The sequence below is a fragment of the Bos taurus genome, chromosome 22 (genome assembly GCF_002263795.3).
Source record: "Bos taurus isolate L1 Dominette 01449 registration number 42190680 breed Hereford chromosome 22, ARS-UCD2.0, whole genome shotgun sequence".
Lineage (NCBI taxonomy): Eukaryota > Metazoa > Chordata > Mammalia > Artiodactyla > Bovidae > Bos > Bos taurus.
Window position 1 is genome coordinate 7245185 of NC_037349.1, and position 16825 is coordinate 7262009.

The window sequence follows — 16825 nt, forward strand, 5'->3', positions numbered from 1 at the left end:
ACTAAGTAAGCAAGTCAGCAGTTTAAAAACCCAAGGAGAGACCTCTTTAAGGACTGTTCCTTTACTGTCTACCTTGAACTTTGGATTACGTAACACTCCACCTGATTGTTTCCCAGCTCAGAGCGAGTGCATTTTGTCTTTCCTCCACCCTGTCAAGTCTGGCCTTTGAACTGGCGTTTATCCTTGAGTATCTGCGTGGTGGGGCGGGGATGCTGGGGAGGCGCAGCCCCCTCCCCTCCTGTACCTCCTGGTTGCCTTACCTGCTGGGTCAGGGTCAGTGGGGCCATCCATTAAATTCTATTGAACAGCACACAGGTGCAGAGCAAAGAGGTGAAGCGCAGGCCTCCTCTGTTGGAATGAAGTGGGGTTTCTGAGGCAGTGCCGTCCATTTCTGAGGCTAGAATTATTCTCATTATCGTTACTGTCTCATTAGACCTTCATTCACGCAGGATGAGTGGTCCTGGGAATTCAGGCTTCTAACAGGAGTTGGACTCTAATCGTTCTACCCCAGTGGATGATCTTTTTTTCTGATTGCATCTTGTTTCTGTCAGTTGGCATTTCCTTGCCTGAAATCCCGCTGGCCTGTGTTGGAGTTCCCCGACTCCTTGTCAAATCCTGCTGTCAGTGCTTCTTTAGGACCACAGCCAACAGGATCCACACGCACTGGTGGGATGGAGGTGGGTGAACTCCAAGGACTCCGCATTCCTGCTGGCCTCACATCTCCATTGCTCACTGAGGTTTGGGTTTTCCCCTGGGGATGGGGACGGGGGGGTAATACCCGCCCTTGTAAACTGCCTGGATCACAGAATCAGGGTCCTATTCGTGTCTCCCAGCCCTGCATGGGTGACAGGTGACTCTTGAAATAAAGCTGGTCTCCTGGCTTGGCCTGGCCCTGATGCATTTGTAGGGGTGTCTGTGGGGCTTCTCTGGTGGCTCAGATGGTAAAGAATCCTGTAATGCAGGAGACCTGGGTTCAATCCCTGGGTTGGGAAGATCCCCTGGAGAAGTAAATAGTAACCCACTCCAGTATTCTTGCCTGGAGAATTTCATGGACAGAAGAACCTGGCGGGCTATAGTCCATGGGGTTACATACACGACTGAACAACTAACATATGGTGGGATTAAGTTTCTTGTTTTGGAGTCCAAGTAGAGTGCGATTTTTAAATTGACTGTCTAAAAGTGCTGACTTGAAAAGGGTTTTAGAAAGAAATCCATGTCTTGATAAGACATAGGCCTGTCGTATCACCTCCAGCTGCTGCACTGGAGCTGCGGTTTGAGGTCCCTCTGCTCTTGGTCACAGAGCGGTGATTCCTGAGGTGTCACAGGGGTCAAGGAGTGTGTCTGTCCATCTCTATTTGATGCTTTCCTTGATGGGGGTGGTTTTAAGGAGTGTCACCAAAACGTGAGGCTTGGGACTCTACAGATGCATGGGAGCCCTTGCCCCAGTCCTGTGCCAAGGGTCGCCCCTCACTGGCATTGAGAGAATTCACAGAAGCCATCCAGTGCTTCCTTAAACTTTTTTTTTTTTTTTTTAATGCCAGATATTAAGTTTGCCGACCAGGGATCGAACCTGTGCCCCTGCAGTGGAGGCATGGAGTCTTAACCACTAGGATGCCATGAAAGTCCCATCTACTGCTTCTTTGGTTGGCTTCCTTCCCCTATTTGATTTTTTTTTTTTAATTCATTTTTCACTCGGTGTGTGAAATCTTTACTTCTCTGACCAGGAATCAAATCCGGGCCCCCTACAGGAACATTCCCCTGCCCCGTCCCCACTTCCCAATTTAAATCATTTCCTGCCTGTGAACAAGGTTCTTAGAGCAATAAATACTCTTGATTTGGAGGCAGTGCTTGATAAGGTTACTGTCCCTGAGAATCGTCAGCAGGTGTGACTGTCACAGTGAGCCACTGGGAAGGCCAGTGTTGGATCTGTCTTGTCTTGCCCATGGCAGCAGACAACCGAGTCCAGAAGGCGTTCAGTTCAAAATAACAGAACTTGTCCAGCTGGGGAGAGAGAGGAAGGAACATTTTTGTTGGTTGTGTTGGAGGGATAAGATTCGCCTTGTGTGCGTGTGTGCTCAGTGGAGTCCGACTCTGTGACCCCATGGACTGTAGCCCGCCAGGCTCCTCTGGCCCTGGGATGTCCCAGGCAAGAATCCTCAAGTGTGGGTTGCCGTTTCTTCCTCCAGATCGAACCCAAGTTTCCTGCATCGTCAGGTGGTTTCTTTACCCTGAGCCACTAGGGAAGCCCCGAGATACGGCTTACTAGGAAGAATTTAAAACCTTCTTCATCTTGCATTTTTTTTCTTATCTGAGCCTTTTATTTTTTTTTGGCTGCGCTGGGTCTTCAGTGCGGCACCGGGCTTCTCTAGTTGTGGCCAGCGGGCTTAGTTGCCCTGCAGCCACATGGATCTTAGTTCCCTCACCAGGGATCAAACCCACCGCCCCTGCATTGCAAGATGTACTCTTCATCAATGGACCACCAGGGAGGCCCCTTGCTTGAGTCTTAGTTTCTGCTTCCTTTCTGGAGATAAGTGCTTTTCCCTTGGTTTTTACATCCACCTGTCCACGTGGTCTCAGCCACAGCGGCCACTGAGACCCCTTAAGCAGCTTCAAGGGGCGAAAGGGCTCAGGTGCATGGCATCACACACTTTTTTTTTAAGAGGTGAGGGCTGAGTTACACGGCCACCTACAGAGTCTGGCCATTTCTTAAAGTCAGCCCCTCTGCTTCCCCGAATCTGGTCCAGAACACAGCAGATTAAAATTGGACCTTGGTTTTTCGACCTCAGAGGCAAACAGGAAAACTGTGTATCTGTGTCAGAATCTATCTTATTGTGCCTGGCTTGAAAATCTGTCCACGGGCAGTGATCTCCGTTGTTGGGACCGATCTCTTTTATTTGCTGCTGGAAGCTGCCTGGGCCACTCATTAGTACATCAGAGGTCAGGTGCGCGCCAGGGCAGCAGCTGGGACACTAATGATTTCGTGCGGCTTTGTGTGACCGCCGGCCGCCTGTGGGGCTGTAAATCGGACTCGGGGTTCTAATTTTATCAAAGCCTCCAGGGAGTTGGTCCGACTTGCCTCTTGTGAGATTAAACTTAAGATAATATTTATAGTGGAGGGCAAAGGAAAAATAATACCTAATGGGAACATTGTGGGAAGAATGGTAGCGACCTATTAGAAGTAAATTATGTGGGGCCATTGGGGTAACTCATTTATGGGCTCAAGGAGTATTTATTAGGTCTTTAGCTCTGAGGAGTCCGTACAGAGCCTGGGCTCCAATCTTCATTGTATTGTGTTGTATTGTATTGACGTAAATACAATCATACATTTTGACAATTTAATTTTTTTGGCTCCGCAGCATGTGGGATCCTTAGTTCCTGGATCAGGTATGGAACCTGTGCCCCCTGCAGTGGAAGCAAGGGAGTCTTAACCACTGAACCACCAGGGAAGTCCCCATTTTGACAGTTCTATACACCTGTATACCCACTCCTTCCTGCAAGATAATAGGAACATCCATCACTCCAGAATATCTCCCTTGAGTTTCTTCCAACCACACCTGTTTTCACCTGTAACTTCTTTAATTTTTTTTTCACTTTAGATTAGTTTTGCCTTCAAAGAAATAGAATTACACAGTATATGCTTTTTTTCTTTTAATTCTAGCTCTTTCCACTAAGCATCTGTGTGGTGGCACAAATCAGTAATTGATCCTCACTGTTAAAAGTATTGTGTGGACAATACTGTTTCTCTGTTGATAGGGAAGTTTTGTTTTCATTTTCAAACTGGAAGAATTTCTGAATAACCCGCTTTTCATGTAAGTAAAGAAGTTTATTTGCTAAAAAAAAAAAAAAAAAAACGTTTGGTAAGCAGCAGCCCCACACACAGTTCTGGCATGTTTGAGAGTGTCACTCGATGTAAGTTGGGTCTCTTGGAAGAAACCCCCGGCACAGGAGTGTCGCGTGCTCTTTGACCATAGGCCACTGTTGGAGTCTTCCAGGAGTGAGGAAGACTGTAGAACTGTGGGCAGTCAACCCTGCTGGCCTTGGCGGGCATGGCTGGCCATGAAGGTGCCTCAGGCTGGTTGCTTTGGGCAAGACTCCAGCCTGAAAACCAGAATCCGACCCAGGAGCAAAGGAGCTGTTGCAGGTTGGGCACTGCCAGAGGTAGACAGGGTTTGGGTGGAGAACTTGTTTATCAGCATCATCTGAGGAAGTAGGATGGCTGCAGACCCCCAAGGAGGCGCTCAGTGACGCCCCCTACTGGGGGCAGGGCCTGAGTACAGCTGGGCAGGCATAGGGAGGGTTGAGTACTCCTGGGTATCACAAGTGAACAGACGAAAGAGTCATAGTTCATCTCTGGAGTTCCCTTGTGTATTGTCCCACACTGAGTATTCTGTGACATCCTGATTATACAGTTATAAATTTCATGTTTCTTTTTGGACTTCACAAAAGCGCTGAGAAATTCTGGCTGAAGCTCCATGTGCGAATTTTTGTCTTCTGCCTGCTGTTTTTCCTTCCTTCCTTGGCATCTCGAGCTCTGCCCTTAGGGCTCTCTTGGGGGTTTTCTCCTGCCCTCAAAACCTAGCTGCAGCCTTCAAGTATCATCAGGATCCTAGAAAAACACACACATGGGTTATACGTCTTTCTTGCCGCCTCTAGGAGTCAGATTTGCCGTTGGAACCTTAGTTTTGGTAGGGGGCTGTGGTGGGGAATATTTGTAAGGCTCCTTGTGACTCTGGGCGAAGGTGTTGTCTGCTTTACTGCATAGAGTGTCCTTGTTTTCTGGGGGCCGCAGTGCTAGAGGAAAACTGATTTCCTTCCAGGATGAACTCATTTCCATTTCTTTTTAAAATAATTCTGACAGTTCTATGAACCCCCAATTGAGTTCTTTCTCCTTTTAGCAATCTGTAGGTAAACTCAGCCAAATCCACCCATTCAGCTGTAGAAATAGAACTTACTTCTCTAGTTACCAGTGGCTTTTCATAAAAAGGTAATGGTTCTGCTTTTGTATGTGTTGATAGTAGAAGCTGTGTGTCCCGGGAGGGTTCTTCCTGGGGTTGAACCCTGAGATAGGAAATATAAAGTATAAAATATAAATACTGCCGGGATATAAAGTGGAGATCCGATGTCCCTGACTCTGGGGTGTTGGGCCCTGATCCCACAAGCAGGAGCAGGTGAAGAGGAGCAAGAGAAACCTGGAGGAAGCCTTGTGGGTGGGGAGCTGGGTCTTGCTGGGTGATAGGTGGTGGTTGGGTGGTGGTAGGAAGGAAGAGGGCAGCAAATGGTCATTGGGAGTGTGAAAATTTTCTTTTGTTCTAAAAAAATAGGAACGGGATTTTGAAGTGGCACAGAAACCTCCAATGAGCCACATGGGATGTTCTGTGATCCTGAACTATGCTTTCCCTTGGCACCAGCAACCACGTTGGGTCTAAAGTTGGCAGAGCAGGGAGTTCCCTGGTGGTCCAGTGGTTAGGACTCTGTGCTGTCACTGCTGGGGCCTGAGTTCAATTCCTGGTTGGGGAACTAAGATCCTACAAGCAGTGCAGCACAACCAAAAAAAAAAAAAAAAAATAGGGTTGTTAGAGCTGGGGGCATTCCTCCTCTCTCTTGGGATTAGATGTGCCTTGATGTGCTGTTTCTGATTTTGGAAAGTTTATACTGTGAAACAGCACCACAAAATAATGAATATTAGCAGTTCTTTGGTGAACTATATGAAAACTCACCCTAAATGGTATAGATAAAAATTAGAAATCATTTTCACGCCAGTTCAGTTTTTGCTGCCACACAACATACATAGAAACTTTCGGTTTCCAGAGTGTTGGATTTGGGGGGACTGCAGAATGGGATTCTGGGCTTGTGTGGGGACTCCCTGTGTTCGTTTCACTGGTGTTTGAATGGCACCTCTGGCAATCCCTCCTCTTTATGCCGCCCGAGACCTTTCCCACTGTCCGCCTCTGGCATCGTCCCAAGTGGCCTCACTCCCCTCCACCCTTGGAAAATCTGGCCACCACTGCCGAGCACTCGAAACCCCAGCCTTGCTTTCTTGCTTCTCCTCTGGGGCCTCCCTTCAGCCTTCCCTTCGACTTGCAGCCAAGCAGAGTGGACCTGTACACTGGCCTTCCGTGTAGGTTTGGGGCGTGTGTGTGTGTTTTAATTTCACTGGAGTACACCTGTTTTACAGTTTCTTCCAAGTGGGTCGGCTGCCTGTTTGTATATATCCCCCTTTTTGTGGATTTCTCTCTCATTTAGGGCACCTCAGAACGTTGAGTTCCTGTGCCAGTACAATAGGTTCTCGTGAGTTATCTATTTTATACACAGCATCAATAGTGGATATACGTCAGTCCCGGTTCACCCCACCCCCACCCCCACCCCTCTCGGAGTCCATACATTTGTTCTCTACTTCCGTGTGTATTTCTGTTTTGCAAATAAGAGGTTTGGTCTCGTGGGGACACAGACTAGCACTCGAACCACCTTTGTTCTTCACGGGAGTGGAGGCCGACTCTGACATCAGGTTATTAAACTCAAGAAGGCCTGCTATCCACACTTGCAAGTAGGGTTTTTTTTTTCCTTCTGATACGTCAAAGTAGCAATTGAATCTATTACCAAATGGAAAATTCTGGGCTTTGTAAAGTGCAATGTGAAGAATATTCACTGCAGCATTGCTTGCGAGTTTTCCAAAATCAGGAAACAGCATTAAAATCCTATCAGCAGGTACTAATTAAATAAGTCGCGGTATATCCACAGACAACGTAACACAGCAGTAAAATGGGCAGCTGGGCCCAGAACAGCCTCCGGGTTAATACACTTAAGTGAAAAAGTCTGCTATAATCTCCTATTTGTGTCTTAGAATATAGCAGGTTTTTTGGATGATTACATAAAAATGCAGAAACAACCGAGCTGTTGGGGCAGATTTAAAAAAAAACCAGTTTGTATATTTTTGCATTAAAAACGCACATATTTTGAAAAGTTTCCGACTCCTTTCCCCCATAAGAGGGTAGCTTGTCCCCCGCTGGACTCTGAGCCAGTGGCGATGGTGTCCGAAGGAGGGTCCAAGATTCCTTTCTTCACTTCCCAGGCTCCCTGAGGCTGCACGTGGTTGGAGGTACGGGACAGCTTGTGTGGATTTGAGAGCCCTGGTTTCCAATCTGTTTTTCCCTTAGTCAAGTGAAGCTCGGTTTCCGTGTTGTTGAAGACTTGGTTTCGTGGCTTGACTTGACTCCTTGAACGTGGTTTACCATTTTTTAATAGGAGAGGCTGCTGAGTGTCATGAACAGATAAGGCTTCTGGTTGTCACCAGCCCGCCTCCCCCTGTAGCCTCCCAGTGTCTGGAAGGGCGGGTGGAGACCTCCTCCTGTCTACTCCTGAGTTTGTGGGAGGCCGCGTGTCCTCAGTTCATTTTAAGGGCTGCCAAAAAATCTCCAGAAATAAGTTGTTGTTATTTCAGTCGGGGCATTGGGACAATGAGAGGCCCCCTTCATCCTTTGCATGTATACTTCTCATTGATGTGGGTAGTTGTGTTTTAACCTGGAGTTCCACAGAGTGTGTGCGTGTGTGTGTTCCTTGTTGGATCCCACGTTGTATAAAACGGTAGATTCCGTGGGCACGCCGTCTTGTTCATTAACAGAGCACTTAATTTAAGCCCTGCCTAAGGTAAACCTGCCTGCTTGGTATTTTTATTTATTTTTTCTCTGACTTCCCCCCACCTCCCCCTTCCTCTCCTGCTGGGCTCACATTCCTAGGTCTTTGTCTCTGCCTGGTATTTTAGAAATTTTGGGAGAGGAAGGCAGTGGGTGGGGCGTTCTGGAAGCTGGGGGCAGGGAAGAGGGTGGTCACTTGCAGGGTCAGAGGTCAGGCCTGCTCCATTCAGCTGGGGCAGCCAGATTGTCGCCATGTGGGGGGGAGGGGGCGTGTCCGAGCATCTGCCCGGGAAGCCCCGAAGGGGCAGCTCAGGCCCTGGAATTCCTGCCGCCAGAGGCCTGCTCCCTCCCTCCTCCCCGAGCCACAGTTCATGGCCTCTGCCACATTTCTTTCTGCCTGTGGCCCCTCTGAACAGCCCTCCAGTTTATTCTTTCAAAATAACCTTAAATAAGCTGGTTCAGAGAGAGTTGCACCCGTGCACACCCACGTACACCCTGCCTGTTCACTGAGTCTCACGAGGTCCAAAAGTGTTGGGTTTTGACCTTAGAACCTGTTAGGCAAGTGAGGTGTGGAGCTTCTGAATGGAGTGACGTCCCTCCCAAGTTTTACTCTAATAGAAAATTTACAGTATGTGATCATCGTGTTTTTTGGTTTTAGATAGTGTGTTCTTGGAAAAAATCAATAGTTGGCCAGGGCTCTGTGACAACCTAGAAGAGTGGGATGGGGTGGGAGTGGAAGGGAGGTTCAAGAGGGAGGGGACATATGTATACCTATAGCAGACTCGTGTCAATGTATGGCAGAAACCAACACAATATTGTAAAGCAGTTATCTTTCAATTAATAAATTAAAAAATCAACAGTTGAATGAACAGCATTGCTGGGGCTCTGCTTTTACCTTCCTTTAAAAAAATTTTTTTTTTTCCATGCCAGACAGCATATGGGACCCTAGTTCCCCCTCCAGGTTATCAAACCCGTGACCCACCGCCTGCATCCCTGCTTTGGAAGCAGAAGTCTTAGCCAGTGGACCACCAGGGAAGTCCTCCCCACTGTTCGTGTCACCCGCAGCCCTGTGACCGGTAGTTAGCCTGGAACTGCAGAAGCACTGGCACTTCGAAAAGCAGAGTATATTAGAGCTACACTGATCCCATGTGAAACACTGTCAGGTGGGGTCATGCCCCAGGACCCCCATTTGCCCGTTGTCGAAGTGCTTCTGGCCTCCTGCTTCAGGCCTCCCCTCTCTGCCTAGGATCTCTTTTCTGGCCTTACCGCTTGGAGGATCCCATTTATTTGTTTATTTCTGGCTGCACTTCATAGCACATGGGCTCTTAGTTCCCCAACCAGGGATTGAAGTTAATTAAGCCCACTGTAGTTGAAGCTCAAGAGTCTTAACCCTGAGACCACCAGAGAAGTCCCTGCAAGATCCTTTGAAACCCACCATTTGTGGGATCTCTTCCCCGGACAGTATCATTCATGTATACTCTAGAGTTTGCAAACTTAAAAGCCCAGAAAAATCACCTTAATGCCAGTTGAACAATTGGCACCTGGAGGCTGGCTTCCGGCTCAGCCCAGAATTCTCTGGTGTGTGGCATTGAGTCCCCAGAGATAGGGTTCCTGGGAGTTCTGGAGTGGAAGGGGTTTCCTGAGGTCCCTGGTCAGACACCACGGGCTCCATACAAGGAACTGAACTGAGACAGGTGACTGGATAGCGGGTGTCCTGGCAGGCAGGTGGTAGTGCCAGGCTCAGGCTGACAGCCTAACGTTCTTCCCCACTTGGCCGGAGCCCACAGATCTAAGAAAGCAGGCAGACACCAGTCATCCTCCCACCGCCCCCCCCCCCCGCCCAAAGAAAAAAGTGGATCCTGAGCAGAGGTGAAGAGAAGATTGCTTAGCTGTTTGGTAAGAGGAGGGAGCCTTCTGCTGGGAGGTTTTCACACTTCACATTAGCAGGAGTGATCCCTTTATTCCCGTGACAAATGGAAGGAGCAGAGGGGAGGGATGTTGTTCAGGCCAGAGAAACGCTTTAGCAGAACTTGGTAAAAACAGAGCGTCCAGGAATTTCCCTACATTTATTTAGCGTTTTTTGGTTTAGATCTCAGGCTGGCTTGAGAATTTTAAATTTATCAAATGAGAAAGATTACATCTCTAAATGGCAGGCCTTTTTCAAAAAGCAATTGGCCTTCACGGAGGCAAGTACCTCCTGGACTCGACTTGTGGAGAAGTACCGCACTCAACAAGTTACAAACCCGATCACGTTTCCTGCCTGACAAAGGGGGTCTAGAAAACTTGCCGGATCACAACCATTTCTTCCAAGCAGGAATTTGATATCCTTAGTCTTTCCTTTTTCCCGTTCTTGGATCCCAGACAGAGAAGAAGCACCCTAACCTCTACTGGGTCACGTGCTGCTCTGTGTGGAGCGGCCTGTTTGCCTGGCAAACAGCCGCTTGGGGGTGTTGTTTCCTAATGGACATGCTCCACCCACAATAAATAATGCGAGCTGACCTGGGGCCTTGGAGTATGGGACGTGCAGTGTAATAGGAACTTCCTGGGTCTCAGAGCACCCCCATCTCTTCTTCCATCTCACAACACTCTGCTTCCAGAATCTCCCGGTCCTGGGTCTTACCCCCTTGGTGACACCTTGGCAGGTGCTTTGTGCCCTGGACGGGGTAGCCAGAACCCTGTGTGTTGGGAGCAGCCCTTGCCACCTGTGTGGCCTCTTCTCCTGGGCATTGAGTGCTGAGGATGTGAAGGCACCCCCCGCCACCAAACACACAAACTGCTTCCCTGCCTGTTGGCTGGCTTCCCCTCACCCCCTGGTGTAACAGAGGCAGACTGAAGCCCTGCTCTTGTAAGCAAGCCAGCAAACATTTACAGACCGCGGTGCCGAGGGCCAGCTCTGGGGAGGGATGCGATGGGACTGGCCCCGCGCCAAGGAGCTTTTGCTGTTGAGAGTTGGGCGTTTATCAGCAGGTGGAGGCGGTGCCAAGCCTTCTGCCCCTCCCAGCACTGGGGGAGCCCCAGGGCAGCACAGAACTTGGCATAAAGCAGCTCTGTCAAGCACCAGCTGCCTCCCAGGGTCAGCTCCTGGGAACAACTTGGCGGGAAAGAGAAAGACAAGAAGCTGGCTGGCTTTTACCATGAGCCTCTGGCCCTCGTTCCAGAAACAGAAGCCCTCACCTTGCTTAAGTGCTTCTCGATGGGGAAGGTGGCAGCGGGCGCTGGTGGGTGGGTGTTTGATCCTGGCCCCCCGCCTGGCTTCCCAGCCCAGAGCCTGGGATGGCAAGAGAAACTTCGTGTATTGGTTAATTCCGGCCACCCATCTCAGACCGCAGAGACATACTCTTGGAACTTCCTCTGGTTAGATTAGGATTAGGGAAGTCTCTGATGGCAGGAGGATCGTTTTGTTTCTTTGTTTCTTGGCCTTCCAAGTGGCTCAGTCATGGCTGTGAAAGAAACTGGAGCAGAACGGGGGAGCTGGTTGGTTTTTCTCTGTGTCGGGGGTGGAGGGGAGCAGGTTCCTCAGGGTGGACGGCGGCGCCCCACCCCTCTCCGGTGGGGGTGCGTGTTTGCCGTGGGGGTCTGCCGCAGAGCGTCCCGCACGCCGTTAACGCCCGCGTCTCTCGTCCCCAGGTGCTGCACCTGTACTGCGACACATGCTCCGTGCCCATCTGCCGCGAGTGTACAGTGGGCCGGCACGGCGGCCACAGCTTCGTCTACCTCCAGGAGGCGCTGCAGGACTCGCGGGCCCTCACCATCCAGCTGCTGGCCGACGCCCAGCAAGGCCGCCAGGCCATCCAGGTCAGTCCCTCCCCACCCTTCACCCGTCTCCCTGGTTCTTCCTGGCACAGAAAACCTTTCCCACCCCCCCTTTCAGATGTGTGCAGATGTTTGGGTGTGCAATGGGACAGTGACCCCGATAAGCCCACGTGACAGGCAGCGGCAGTCACATGAGGGCGGAGCGGGCAGGGCATGGAGACCTTACAGTCTTGTGAAGATGACAGTGGTGTGGCTTGAGTTACTAGCTGCTTGGGGCAGGTTTCCCATCCAAGTTCCTCTCTCCCGCCTTTCCCACACCCCCCGCCCCAATCCAATGGACATCAGCCTGCTTCAGTCAGAACTGTAGGAAGATTGTCCTCATCTTGCTACCCAGATTGGTTTACAGGTGAGAAATAAGTGAGCATGGGAAATTTTATATAAGGTTCAGAGTCTCAAACTTCCCTGGGAGCTAAATAAGGTCATGTAGGAAGGGATACATGTAACTTTGGGACACAGGGAAGTTCGCTTACACAGGTAATAATAGCGTTGCCTGATCCAGGTTGACAGGGTTTTAGGAAAATAAAATAATCAGGTTGTTTTCCTTGTCTGGTAGGATAAGCTTGAAAGTCAAGCATTACTAATCCTTGAGCAGAAATTGAATAGGAAACTGTTGAGAATGTGAATTATTTTTTAAAATAAGATTTTTGGAAGGAGATGGTAAAGAATTGATCATGCTCTAGGGAAGAAGGATGGTTTAGGATTTTAGTAAGTTTCTCAGCAACTGTCAACATTTCTGTGCATGATACTGAAGTAATCTTTCTGCTGAGTCAGGTTATCTGATAGCCACATGCTGGGAAAGATTGAGGACAGGAGGAGAAGGGAATGACAGAGGGTGAGATGGTTGGATGGCCTCACCCACTCGATGGACATGAGTTTGAGCAAACTCCGGGAGATGATGAAGGACAGGGAAGCCTGGGAGGCTGCAGTCTGTGGGGTTGCAACGAGTCAGACTCAACTTAGCAACTGAACAACAGCAAATGTAATCTGAGAATTTCATAAAGGTTTTCCCTGGGGCCAGCCATAGTTTGGATCAGGAATATAGTTGCTTTCCACTTAAGACAGCCTTGATTCTTTATTTACTTCTTCATCACATGTAAGATGCCATTAATTGTAAGATACACATTTATGTAGTATACAACCAAGAAAGGAAAAAAGCCCACTGACAATGTTAAGATGAATCATAGTTTCAAAGGTACACAATGTGATAAAGTATCACTCATATCTGCTGTGGTGGCCTGTATCGGTGACACTTGCTTCTCTCTTATCTTCTGACTATCAGGCCACTTTAAATACCTGTCATCAGGTCACCACTGTTCTCTATGCAGACATCACTAATCGCTTTCGGCACTTTTCTCCGTGAAACCCAGATTTGGCCTCAGACTCTCCTCGCTACTAAGTGGCCGCCACTCAACAGCTGGCATCACTGACTTCCCTGCCCAGATTGGGATCCTCAACTTCAAGTGTTTGATTGAATCTGTTAACATTTGAAGACAACCTTTTTTTCCTCAAGTGCCATGCTTGTTTGGTGATCTTTCTTCTTTCCTCCCTCCCCCGCCCCCCCTTTCTTTGCTTCCTTCTTATTTATTTATTTTAAAAATATTTATTTTTGGTTGTGCCAGGTCTTAGTTGCAGCACACAGGATCTTTAGTTTTGGCATGTGGAATCTAGTTCCCCGACCAGGGGTCGAACCAGGCCCCCTGCATCAGGATCACAAAGTCCCAGCTGTTAGACCACCAGGGAAGTCCCTCTTGTTCTTTTTTAAAAAACTAATTATTTTAGTTGGAGGATTACTTTACAATATTGTGGTGGTTTTTGCCGTACATCAACATGAAGCAGCCACGGTGCACATTTCTTTTTTTATATCAAGTGTGTGTTTCTGTTTTCCAAGCTTCCCCATCCCTTTCACCCACTGCCATTTCCCCCAACCCATCTGCCTCCTGCGTCCTTCAAATGCTCTGCATAGATAATGGGAACTAGTTAACCAGGTCCTGGTCTGTACACCTTGGAGTGCAGTGCTTGCCTGAAAGTTGTGTAGGATTTGGAGAAGAAAGATCCATTTGGTCTCTTCATACTGAGCGTTTATGACTTTGGGAATGGGGACGACTCAAATTAGAACCAGAGCTTTGCTCCCCTTCTACCTGTTTTGGGCTTCCCTGGTAAAGAATCTACCTGCAGTACAGGAGACCTAGGTTCAGTCCCTGGGTTGGGAGGATCCCCTGGAGAAGGGAAAGGCTACCCACTCCAGTGTTCTGGCCTGGAGAATTCCATGGACTGTATAGTCCATGTGGTCACAAAGAGTCAGACACGACTGAGCAACGTTCACTTCAATTTTACCTGTTTGGAAAATGGAAGAAATACTTCTTACCATAGGGTAGGAGGGCCAAACCCAAGGGGAGAAGATGCTGAGAGCAGCCTGGCTAGGAGAGGGTAAGGTGGGGGGTGACCAGACCCTCACTGTCCATGTTGTCATGCAAGGGGGGGTGGTGGTCACTGCCCTCCGGCCAGTTCTTGCCCTGTAGAAATGTGCGCCTGTTATTTCTATTTTTTCTGATTTTAATGGAAAATCAGTTTGGTAAGTAATATGGCATTAATGTAAACCTAAGGCAGCGTGATGCCTTTGCTTACCACCGGGGAGGCATTTTAAAATGTTACAGACATAGGCATGGTTGGCTCAGTGATATAGAGAGGACATCGGCTCTGTGCTAACTAATACCCAGCACCTCTGGAAACAGGGCATACCCATTACTGATGTGCCAACCCGCCCTTGCGTGGTCGTGCTATCTGAGGCAGGGGCTGCAGTGTTTCAAACAGCATATCTGGAAGTGGGGGAAAGGCCCTTGTTTCTTCCTTTTGATTTCCTGTTCTCATCAGCAGCTCTTTTCCCCTCCTGGTAGCAGAAGTTGGTTCCAGTTCCCAGCTGTTGCCACTCCCAGAGTGAGCTGGGCCCTGGGGTATCCCTCCCCATACTTCTGGGTCCCAGTAACCCCTACTTTTCTTTGTTCTCAGACACCAAGGGGTGGTAGCTGCTGACCGAAGTTACTGTCTCAATCCTCAGGGTGCCCTTTGCCCTAGCAGGTCTCCACTTCCTATACAACCGAATTCCCTGCATTAAATCGTCTCTGTTTAAATGTCTAGTGAGGTTTCTCTTTTTCTGAATCAGTCCCAACTGACAAACCTGAGATGTTTTGAAAGCTAGTGACTCTGTTATATCTCTGCTATATACACACTCACTTGATTGATCAGTCTTAACTTTTTCTCTTTGGGGTAATTTGGATACATCCATCTATTTCAACTTGCTGGCTGCTGTATTAGTTTCCTTGCGCTGCTATAAACCGGGTGATTTACAGCAATAGGAGTTTATTTTTTCACGGTTCTGGAGGATCTAAGTCAGAAACCAAGATATCACTAAGGCTGTGCTCCTTGTAAAGACTTTAGGGAAGAACTTTGTCTTGCTTCTTCCTGCCTTGACTTTACCTGCATCACTTCCAGTTTCTGCCTGTGTCCACCCATGGCCCTCCAAGCCTCCCTGGTGGCTCAGACAGTAAAGAATCTGCCCGCAAAGGTGGAGACCGGAGTTCGATCCCTGGGTTGGAAAGATCCCCTGGAGAAGGCAATGGCAACCCACTTCATTATTCTTGCCTGCAGAATTCCATTGACAGGAGCCTGGCAGGCTACAGTCTACGGGGTTACAAAGAGTCGGGCACGACTGAGCGACTGACTCTTTGACTTTTCACCTTCCCCCAGCCCTGTATGGTAAGAGTCATTGGATTTAGGACTCAGGCTAGTCCGCTGTGACCTCATCTTAAACAGTAACATCTGCAAAGACCTTATTTCCAAGTTAGTCATTTTCTGCAGTTTCAGGCACATCTGAATTTCGGCAGGATGGTGTTTAACCCACTGCAGTCATGGGTAGGTGTTCTTTACTTCCAATTTTAGTGAAGGGAGTGACATCTGAGCTGAGTTTTGGAATTTTGGGGTGACTTTGGAGGTGAAAGCCATCCCAGGCCATGGATAGCCTATGAGGCATTCAGATCGGCCAGGTACCAGCTCCCATCCACTCAGTGGGTCCTTAGGCCTCCTGGGGATGTTCACTGTGTCTGGTTTGGGGGCAGCTGCATGGCGTTCCCATGCCATTAATGTGTCTTCCACCTGAGCGTGAAGGGTGGTCAGTTAGGGGTCTCAACTATAAGTGACTGAATGAATTATAGCTGTTCTTGTTGTTTAGTTTAAGTTGTTGTCTGATTGTTTTTCGACCCCATGGACTGTACTCCACCAGGGAATTCCCTGGCAAGAATACTAGAGTGGGTTTCCATCCCCTTCTTCCGGGCATCTTCTTGACCCAGGGATTGAACCCACGTCCCCTGCAGATTCTTTACTGCTAAGCCACCAGGGAAGCCCTTGTCACAACTGATTAGCTGGGAGCCTGGTCCTGAAAATAAGGTTGGTCATGTATTGTTTGATTCCATTTGTCTGAAATACCCAGAATAAACAGACCTATAGAGACAGTAGGTGTTGGATGCCGTGGGGGAGAGGGAGGGATGGCGAACGACTGCTTCATGGGCGTGGATGCTTCCTTTTGGGTGAAGATGGTGCTCTGGAGCCAGATGGTGGTGGTGACCGCACCACGTTGCATGTGCTGAGTGTTGCTCGTGGGATCGCGTCTCAAGGGAGGGGGTATGACTAGGCCTACTTAATTGTATAATGTGGCTAAGTAGGGTGAAGGGAGAGGATGGTTGCGCCTTTGTTGCAGGGGCTTATCAGCTAGGCTTAATAATAGCCACCATATTTGACTCCAGGCCAGGATTTGGACCCAGCTCTTGCCAAGTATTATTCTTCATTTTTCTCACGTTCACCCCAAAGTTGGAGAAGGCCAGGAACACGTCTGAGACCTTAGAAACTAGTAGGAGGTGGAGTTGTGATCTGAACGAACCTGGGTTTCTGAGCCCCAGGACAGCCATCCAGCCTGGCTTACCCAGGATGGGCACCAACCATGGATGCATTCCATGTCCCAGAAAGCCTCCTGTGCCAGGCACACAGTTGACTGCTCACCTGCAGCTGATTGCTGAGCCCAGGCAGGATCCAAACCCTTAAGGCCTCCCTAGTTTCCTCCTGATCTGGGCCACAGCAGTTGGTTTGGAATCCCTGATTTAATACCTCAGTATCTCCAATCCTTGTGGCTTCTCAACACGCATCATGTAATATTCATGAAAACACCAGGCCTTCTGTCTGGATTAATTTTTTATGAGCAATACTATGTCTGATTAAACGGGCTGATTTACTGGGGGCTGGTGGTACAGGGTGGGGGCGTGGCGGGGGCAGGGATGGGCTCTGGCAAGCTCTGTCTGGCCACAGGTGTGGCTTCTCTGTGACACCATTCCCAG

The 16825-nt window shown here is 49.0% G+C and overlaps 1 protein-coding gene across 1 annotated transcript in view; it reads left to right on the forward strand.

Moving 5' to 3' along the window:
- Positions 1–16825, forward strand: part of TRIM71 (tripartite motif containing 71) — a 61160-nt gene that overhangs the window by 37157 nt on the left and 7178 nt on the right. Inside the window, exon 2 of the mRNA XM_024983326.2 lies at positions 11259–11426. Coding sequence (XP_024839094.1) covers positions 11259–11426 — 168 coding nt within the window. The remainder of the gene's footprint in view (positions 1–11258; positions 11427–16825) is intronic.